The sequence below is a fragment of the Phytophthora sojae genome (genome assembly GCF_000149755.1).
Source record: "Phytophthora sojae unplaced genomic scaffold PHYSOscaffold_1, whole genome shotgun sequence".
NCBI lineage: Eukaryota > Oomycota > Peronosporomycetes > Peronosporales > Peronosporaceae > Phytophthora > Phytophthora sojae.
This window is the reverse complement of record NW_009258115.1, coordinates 9223176-9233023: the sequence shown is the minus strand read 5'-3', so window position 1 is coordinate 9233023 and position 9848 is coordinate 9223176. Positions and strand designations below refer to the sequence as shown.

General features: G+C 58.6%; 1 protein-coding gene across 1 annotated transcript; it reads left to right on the top strand.

Moving 5' to 3' along the window:
* Nucleotides 1-8306: 8306 nt before the first annotated feature.
* Nucleotides 8307-9626, top strand: PHYSODRAFT_263452 (hypothetical protein; the record flags this gene model as incomplete). The annotated part of the gene is made up of 2 exons (XM_009518352.1): nucleotides 8307-8589; nucleotides 8671-9626. 2 exons carry the CDS (start codon nucleotides 8307-8309, stop codon nucleotides 9624-9626), a joined length of 1239 nt encoding a protein of 412 aa, XP_009516647.1.
* Nucleotides 9627-9848: the final 222 nt, after the last annotated feature.

Genomic DNA, 9848 nt, shown 5'->3' with positions numbered 1-9848 from the left:
GATGGATGCTGCTTTGGTGTAGCAACGACCGGATCCTTGACAGTAAGATCTGCTAGATTTTTTTTAGTTCCTTCACATTCGCATTTGCCTGGTGTGTATAGCTGTGTTCAGGCTTGAACGGTTTCGGGTTGTTGACAATTGTGGTAAAGCAGTACACACAAAATCGTCAGTTGTGGTAACTTGGCTACAAACACAACAATAGCCGAGCTGGTCGGCTTTGTTGGCCTGCGCCGGGTGGCCCCCGAGCGGTTCGACCCAACCGGGACAGCGGGTGTCTCGCCGAGACCTGCCAACCAAGATCACTCCTCCGGAGAACCGCCGAGTTCGACGGCCTCCGTTCACTCAACCCTGTGCCCTCCACCAAAGGATGGACGACGGCGCACGGAGCGCTTTTACAGGTCGCGGAGAGCAAAGGCTTCTCGACTCAGCAATCAGTGCTCGGGACGTACGGGATCACCGGCTCTCGGCGGTGGCGAGACTTCTCTTTCGCGCTTGGCGAGACACGCGCCCAACCCGGGCCGACCTTAATCTCTTGGCGCTGCCAGCCGAGTACCCTACATAGCTATGCCTCTCGGGTACCGGCAGCAGACATAATCGGCCCCGTGCAGGGACTTACCGGAACGTGTACGCGTGCTTTTGGCCTAGAAAAGTCTGCTCTGTTTTTTGTTATCTCTGTCGGGCGCCCTTAAGGGTTACCTCCACTATTCCTAAGCTCTTATACAAATACCAAATGAAAGTGGGCGGTTTTGGATCTCGGCCGACTCTTCGCTGAGCTCGGCGACGCTTGAGCTCGGCTGGTCCGTATAAGCTATCCGGATAATTCTTCGAACTTGGCTGAGCCGGATAAGGTGTCCGGATAAGCTGGTGAATTCGGCTAAGCTCGGCTACCGGTACAGTGTACCACTCCAGCCGAGTTGGTCGCGCGAAATCTGGTGTTTCCTACACCACAACTGCCCCGGTCATGTTCGAGCCGAGTTGGTGAGGGACCTGACCATCGCTCCTCGAGTCGAGTCCAATCTCGGTCAAACCTCCAACGGCAGCGAACAAGTCTCCGCGCCAAGTCGTCGTCCGGCGCTCCTGCCGCTCCTCCGGTACGTTCTTCGCCTCCGACGGCTCCATCCATTCTGCTGCTGACCCTTCTTCTACAGATCTTCACAGGCCTCAGTTGCGTCGTCTTTTCAGTCTTCACATCCTCCCGCGCGAGATTAGGAGGAGTTCGCTGAGTTGGTCGACTCGGCGTCCCGGGCTCGCGGGGTCAGCGATGGGCAGGGGCACCCTGTCATCGATCTGACAACTTCCCGTGGGTTCAACCGGGAGTCCGAGCTGGCATCTCGCACTTCTCCTCGCCGCTCACCGAGTCCGCGTGGTGACACCACTTCGGGCGCCGCCGACCTTGGTCGGTCGGACTCGGCTGGGCCGGTGAGTCTTGACTCTCTCGCTGCGCTGATTCATGCGCAGTCCGAGCAACGCCGCATCGAGAACGCGGACTTGGCTCGGCTGTTGTCGTTCGAGATCACTCGTCCCGCGCCGGCGGCTGATCGAGAGGTCCGCCGAGCTGCCCTCGAGGTGACGTCCATCAGCGGACTCGTGAACCTCCTTCGCGGTCAGCATCAACCTCAAAGTCAAGCTAGTGACGTCGCTGCGCTGAGGGTCGAGCTGGAGTCTGCTCGGACTATCAATGCTGACTTGACTCGGCGGCTGGATTCACAGGCGGCTGTGAAGGCCGACCTCGAGAAACGGTTGAAGACTGTCGAGGAGGAACGTGACCGATGGAAAGCCGAGTCAAAGAAGTCGTCCCCCCTCCTGACTAGCCTCCGAAAGGCGATGGCCGAGTCTGAAGCTCCCTTGAAGTCGGCCCGCAAGTCTCGGGATGATAAAGCGAAGTCGGCTGTCGCTCACACCAATGATCTCGGCAAACAGCTGAGGGAGCGCGATTCGGGGATTGAGCGCTCAACTTCTTTCGGCTCATGACGCCGAGCATGCTGTGCTCCAGGGGATCTTGACCAAGCACTTCGAGCAACTGCAGGAGTTGGCTCGGCTACTCATCTCTGGAGACGCCCAGTCTCTCCGTGATGCCAAGGCCACCATCAAACACCAGCATGAGGTCATCCTCCGGCAGAAGCGTGTCATTTCTCGCATGGGTCTGTTACCCATGCACGATCCTCACATGGCTGCTGCAGCTGCTGCCGGGTTGGACGTGCCTGGTTTGAGCCCAGCTGACCTGCAACTCAACGCTCGATTATGCCGGGTTCTGGCTCAACGTTTCCCCGGGGGCCGCAACAGTCGGAGTGGATGCAGAACTCGTGGACCCTTGAAGCCCAGACTCGGTCAGCCGAGTCGACTGCCCGAGGAAGGAACCAGCCGAGCTCGCAGTCACCGGCGGAGCAGAAGCAGTACCATCCGCTCGCGGATGTATGACCAACTCGACGCGTCGAGTCTCTCCAGCCGGGATGTCCATCACCCCGTTCTCAAGTTTACTGGATCGCGATTCAGTCGCAGCAAGTCCGTCGAGCAGCTCCGCCGAGCTCGGCTGGATACTTTGACGCCGGCGGAAAAGTTCCGTCGCTACTCGAACCCGAAGTCGGCGACCGCCGCTGGTTCTCGACGCAAGCCCTAGACTCGCGCAACTATACGCTTGTCCACTGCCTGGCGAAACTGGTCACGCAGATGCATCAGCTCAACTCGACGAAGCCGCTCAAGAGACTTCTGCAGCTTGTGACTTATCACTCCGATCTGGCTTGAACTTGGCTGGTCTCACAACTGAGGACGTGACCGCTGGTGACGACGTTCATTCTCTGGAGGATGATCTCTCCTTCAAGTTCAGCGAGGTACCTGAATCCACCGAGCTTCCTGGGGAGTCGGCTATTCCAGTGACGAGTGGGCCGCTCGTTAGCCTGGTCCCATATCCTTCCTCTCCGGATCGTACGCCTGCGTCGACTTCCGAATCAGCTGTACCGGGTATCGTCGTCTCGTTGAGCATGACTGCTTCCCCCAGCCAGGTGTCGGGTGTTCCACCGTCTTCGTCTGGCGCTGAGCCAAGTGGGGTCATCTCCATGCCGCCGAGTTCGCTGGATGCTCCCCTGGCCACGCTGAACTCGGCTCTCTCCCTTCCTATCTCGGCTCCACTGCCGACATGTGTTCGATGGGTGCCTCCTACCAGTACTGCGCCTGGTTCGGTCGTCGGGAAGAGCGCTGCCGCCACACCTAGTCCAGTTGTGGCTTCAAATCCGACTACAGACGGGAGTCGTTCCGCTGCTCCGCCAGCGAGCGTTGAGCCGACTGTAACTACTTTGAGCTCGACTGCTGATGTGTCTGCGGCCGCTTCGGTCTCTAGCCAGTCGCCTGGCCCGGTTCCTGTTGTCGCCCAGTTGAACTCGGCTTTGACTTCGCGAGGTACCTTCAGCTCGACGTCAGCTGCCGTGAGTGCGTCGAGCTCGGTTACCACAAGCTCGACTGTAACCACATCTCGGCCTTCCGGTGGTTCAGCCTCCCAGGTGTCCCGGGCTGCTGTGGGTTCTCCAACGCACCGACTCCTCGCTTGTTCCTGACCTCAGTTCCCAAGTCCGAACCAGGGTCGTCAAGGTTTGTCGAGAGTTGCGTCGACTGTGGTCACGTCTTTGCCGGGTACTTTATCTCCAGCGTCGACTCGGCCGACCGTTCCTGTGAGCTCGACTGTGATGACATCTCCTTCTGGCCGTCCACTACGCCAGACTGCTGCCACCGCACGGGCGCACTGCTTGGATTTGTGGTTTTCGCTCCCGCTGGTGTGGATCCGCGCATAGTCGAGGATGCTGTCGATGAAGATGTGATCCTCGCCGAGCCTGCGCCTCCCCAGATTTCGTCAAGTGCTCCGACTCCGGTCAACCGTGCAGGAATGCACATCTTCCAAGGTCATGAAGCTGGCGAGCTCGGCTGGGCCGCTGGCGATGCGGATCCGGCGTCCCCGTTGATCGGGTCGCCAAACCTATGCGACCCTTCTCCCGCGGCTTCCCTCTTTGGTCCGGCGTCGCCTGGGTCTCCTGCTGAGCTGAGCGCAGGATCGAGTGTCCCTCTGGCTAGCGACTCGGCTATTCCGGCTTCGAGCTCAGCGGACTCGGCTGCGCAGACTGCGGAAGCAGCGGATAGCTCGGCTGGCTCAGCTACGAGCACTGGAGGTTCGATTGGTCTTCTCGCAGCGGCTGCTGCAACCGTCGTGTCTTCTGCCGCGCATTCACAGGGTCCTTCGTCTCCGTAACGTGCGGCTCAGCCGCCGAGCTCTTCTTCATTTCCCATCATTCTTCGGCGTAATTCATGTAATGTATGCAATTTGACGCAGTAGCTTCCTTCGCCTCAACTCAGCCTGCTGTCTTCACTGATCATCATTTTGGTGCAATAGCTTTAATCCTCGTCTGCAACTGGCACCATTTGCAGACGGTTTTCACGCTTCTTCTGCCGTAGGTAGTCGAACAGTAATCCACTACACGACAAGTTCGACAGCGGCTCCCAGGTTGGCTCATCATACCCGACCCGCTTAACCTTGAACTTCCGCTGAGTTCTGGAGGTGCTCGTAGAGAGCGGCAACTCGTCGTCCAGGATGGCTTCGACTTCGTATTCGTTCATCACTTCGTCAGGCTCCCAGCTATCTTCAGGAAGGAGTTCCTCGTCAAAGTCGAGACGATCCGACTCGGCTAAATCGGCTACTAGCCTAGTTGTCGGTCGCTCGCCGAGTCCCGTAACTGCATTCAGGCGTGACACATGTACCACAGGGTAGAAACGGTATCCGCTCTTGTCCGGAAGTTCGAGCTCGTAAGCAAACTCCTCCACCTTCTTCTTCACTCGGAATGGTCCATGCCATCGATATGCCAACTTCTTGGTCAAGCCAGGTCTGACTCGTTCCATGAACAACCAAACTTGGTCACCTTCCTTGAATAGCGACTTCCTCGACTCGGCTATCTCGTCAACGTCCTCCGTCGACTCGGCTGCTCCCTCGGGTGAGTTCGCTGGGGTATCCATCCCTTCCTCTCCGGTTGGGACAGCTCTCTGCTCGACTCGGCTGAGTCCGTCATTGTGTTCCTTCGCTCTCCGTTGCTTCGCCTTCAACTGCAACTCGGCTGCAAGCTTCAATGCCACCTCTCTCTGTCGGTTTGCTTCCCTGCGCCATTCGGCCGCCTCAGTCGAGTCAGCTGAGTTGCCCCTGTCGAGCCTGACTGACTCGGTCATCGCCTTGAGTGTAGACCGAGCGTCCCATCCGTGTACCAGGTAGAACAGGGTCTCCCGCCGAGTCGAGTCTCTCGAATTATTGATGGCATGGACGAGCTTCTCGGATACGTCATCCCAGTCGGCTTGGAGAGGGTCTTCCACGCACACACGCACAGTCTATCATGGTCTTCACTGAGCGTTCGTGCCGACCGTTGGCTTGTGGCCGGTAACTCAGCGTCGCTCTCGACTTGGACTGCATCATCTCCGAGAACTTCTGGAACACTTCACTCATGAACCGGGGATCTCTGTCGTGGCGCACCAGTGATGGAGCTCCAAATGTCCGGAAGACGTTCTCTTCGAAGGCCTTCGCTACCTCAAGTGCCCCAGTCTCACTCATCGCCTTAGCAATCACGAACCCGGTGAAGTGGTCTTGAAATAACAGGAGTGCAGTGTTGCCCCGCCGAGTCTTCGGCAGTGGTATGACAAAGTCCATCGATACCACGTGGAACGGTCGCTCAGACACCACGTCGCTGGGTGAATAGCCCTTCAGGTGCGGTTTGCTCTTACTGGTACTGCAGTCTTCGCACGCTTGGACACGTTTGACCACGTCTGCGTACAACCCAACCCAGTAGTAGTCGGCTCTGACCCTGTGGTATGTCCGCACGATCCCTTGGTGGCCTCCCTCGATGGAGTTGTGGCCGTTCTGCAGGATCTCGTCTATCATGGTCGTCGGAACCACCAGCCGAAGGGATAAGCCCAGTTCGCCGAGTTCGCCGGGTGGGCTGGCCTTGCCTTGTCGGTTCAGTAGCCCGTCTTCGCTGAGCACAAACTCGTCGGCAACCTTCCCAGCGTTGTGAGCTCGGCGATGTGTGAGCATAATCCCCTCTCAGGTAGGTCTTCGAGTCGGCCCATCGTTGTTCCTCGTCCTGAGCTCTTGCTATTCTTAGACGGCGCTCAGCTTGGACCACTACCGGATCGATGTCCATGGCGTTGGGCTGCCGGGCTTCTCCGAGCTCGGCTACCAGCTCGGCTGGGTTTGCTGGTGGTGCTGCGCTACCGAACTCGGCTTCTCCCGTCACCCGCTGTCTAGCGGGCGGAGGTCGGCTATCTCGTTCAAAGTCATTACGTTCAGCTTCCTTATTCGTAGCTGGGTTCTGGACTGAGTGTTCTGCTGCTTCGTCTTCGAAACGGACTCGGCGAACTTGACTCCTTGTCACGGCAGCCATCTCAACACCCTCAGCCGCGGCTGCAGCCGAGTCCGTATCCACGTACAGGAGATCAGACATCCTGTTTAGGGTCTTCAACTCGGCTTTCCGTCCGGCGCTTAGCACGACCATTCCTGCTTTGGGTTCCAGGGCTTCGGTGGCGAAATCCGCGTCCCGTTCATGGACCCGCTTGACCTTGAGGTGGAACGGTGATAGCAGCACTGCAAAGCTGACCGCTCTGACTTCGACTGGAACACCCATTCGAGAGTCGAGTAGCGGGTGTAAACATGGATGGTCCTCCCGGCGAGCAACGTGTGGCACACGTTGATGAGCTGCAGCAAGGCGAGAACTTCTTTCTCGGCGGGATGGTAGCCGAGTTCATTATCCTTGAGAACTCGGCCGCAGAACCGCACTGGATAGAGCTTCCCGTCGTGGAGCTGCATCAGCGTGCTACCCAGAGCCCACTCATTGGCGAATAGCATAACGTGGACGTCTTCAGCCGAGTTGAAGTAGCGGAGTATGGGTGCGTCGACCACCTTCTGTTTTAAGTCGGCGAACGCCGCGTTTGCGGCAGTCAGATCACCGCCGGGTCTAAAGTCTTCGTCCTTCAGCTGATAGAGGACCGCCTCATATACAGCCAGGTTCTGGATGAACCGGCCGTAGTAGTTCAGCGCTCCTAAGAATGCTTACATCCCCTTCTTCGTCGTCGGGAACGGCAGCCCGGCTATCGCCAGCATCTTTTTCGGGTCGGCTTGGATTCCAGCCGAGGTCACCCCATGTGACAGGAAGTCGACTTTAGGCTGAACAAAGATGCTTTTCGGGAAGCTGACGCTAATGCGGCATTCAGTGAAGCGTTGCTGCAATCGGTCAAGCGTTCCCAAGCAGTCGTCGAATGGCCGCCCACCAAAGCAGATATCGTCCACAAACGACCGCCGGTCGAAAACCGGTGCAAGGTACGATTCATCAGGTTCACCCGTCCTGACCATGTCGGCTTCTGGGCTGTTAATGAATTCTCCCAACGGGTCAAACTCAGTTTGAGCTCGGCGGTCGGCTTCAAACTTGGTCTGGCCACTGGCTTCAAAGTCGATGTCGGCTGCGAGTCGTTTCCGCTGAGCTTCTGAGGCGGCTTCCGCTTGTAGGATGCACTTGGCGAACACCTTCCAGCCGCCCTTGGGTTGTACGTAACCCCACAGAGCGTTATCAATAAGGCGCTGGTAGATCATCGGTGCATTCTTTAATCCGAAGGGCATTCGCAGCCACTAGAAGTGGCCAAGCGCACAGACAAAAGCCGAGATCCAACGCGCCCGTCGAGTCATCATGACCGCCCAGAAGCCGCTAGCAGCTTCCAAAGAGCAGAACCATAGGTATGCTTCCAACTCCGTGAGGAGATCGTCCACTAGCGGCATAGCGTACTCCATGAGCAACGTAATCGCGTTCACCAGCTTGTAGTCGATACACAACCGAATGTCGACGATGTAGTGACCCACCGTCCGAGGGTCCGAAAGAATAAGTGGCGGATATTTGTATTTGTGTGTAACTCTGTATTTGTGGTTCGTCCAGAGTCGTAGGGGCTACGTTTGGAAATACGTATCACACCCCGCTCGGAAACCCAACAGTGTACAACAACTCACCAACTCGGCCGAGCTCCTTGGTTCGAAGACAAACGACCCGAGAGGGATTGTCACAAGGAACACACGCCATCTCGAGCGGACATCTTCTGGTGTATCCGCATGAGAAGTTCTAAGAGACTTTGTTCTCCCGGAATATTCGCACACTATACACCTGGACGGAAAAGGCGTTCACCCGCCTCGCCTTAGCTTGTGCGCGTGCCCGGATTCGAACGGAGGAAGTTCACCGCGAGTTGTTGTATATTTTATTTGGATTAAGAGTGAGGTGTCTACTAACCTTTTGACCAAAGTTGCTATGACTTCGGATGGAGAAGACATGCGCGACGCTGGACGTGAGAGTCGCGAACGCGGAGACGCGTCGGCGAAGTCACGTCGGTCGAAGGGGTTGCCGCCTGAGGAGCACGCGAGCCTGGACGAGGTTGTCCGGGCTGCTCGGAAGGCAGGCGCTGCGAAGCGCAAGGCAGCCTGGGAGGAAAAGGAGAAGTCGGCGACTCCGGACGAGGCGTCTGTGGGAGGCGCCGATGTGGATGAACCCCGGACGGAGGGTCGAGTTTCGGACTCCTCACCGCCCGGCCAAGGTGTGGGCCAGCAGCCGGATGCTCGCGCGTCCGCCCGAGAGGAGTAGCTGCCGTCTGTCCCGGAGGAGAAGTCTGGCCAAGATGCGGATGCGTTGCCGCCACCCGAGGAGATCCCTGCCCGGGAGGACACTCCGCCCAAGTCGTCGGTGGAGAAGTCGCTGGGTCAAGACGCGGCCAAGGCATACGTCCCGGCAAAAGTTTACCGGTGGGAGCAGGTTCGGTCTGAACGCGTGCTCCCGCCGTGCGTGGAGTATACCTGGCCGGATGACCGGCCGGACTCGTTGCCGTGGCTGAACGCTACCCTGGCCACGTCCAAGTACCTGGTAGCCCGCGCGACTCTGGGCTACGATGTTCAGCCGTGCGTGCTGGAACTCCGCCTGGACCGACGCGACCTGGCCACCGCCCAAGAAGTCGTTGCCGTCGAGATCTCGGTCGCCACCTTCACGCCGAGAGAGTGTGTTGCGATCCTGCAGACACTGCTCTTCGAGGCCGGCTTCCAGTTCGACAACTTGGTCCCGGTGTGGTTCAAGACGCATGCGTCCAAGATCACGCCGGATCTCGTTCGGAGTCTGGCCGGAGACATCCAACGTCTCCTAGCCGTGGAGCTGATCGAGTGGCGAACGTTGTGCGTCAGGGCGTCGTTCAAGGTAATCCCGGTTTTGGAGGCCGAAGCGAAGTCTGGGCAGACACCTGCCCTGGCCAATCATGCGGAGGATCAAGACGGAGATGTATTGATGGACGATTACGAGGTCAACCTGCTCGGCTGGAACTACGTTCTGCGCGTGCGCGTGGCTGGCATTCGTTCCGCCAGGAGTTCGAGCGGGTCCTCGACCGGAGAGCCTACGCCCAAGCGGCGTCAACACCGGCCACCCCGCGCGGAACCATCTCTCCAGGACACTCCGCTCGCCTCGCTCCCGTCCGAGCTACCACCGTCTTCGACGTCCGTCCAGGAAGATTCGCCCGAGGTGCCGGCGTCGGACCCTGTCCCGAGCTTGGTCGGCACCACGGATGAGTCCGCCGGGGGCGCGACGTCCTGATCGTATGTGTCAAGGAACAGCTCGTCGGCATCTTCGTCGTCGACGCTGGACTTGGGCGCAGGGGCGCACATGCCCCTCTCCGGTCCGTTGGCGTTGTCCGCCCGAGCTGCCGGACCTGCTGTGTCGGGTGGGGAGCTTGGCTTCTACTTGACGCGGCAGGTGATCCCGGAGCGCAAGGTGCTGTGGTGGAGTGGATCCGCTGGAATTAGCAGGGATCCCACA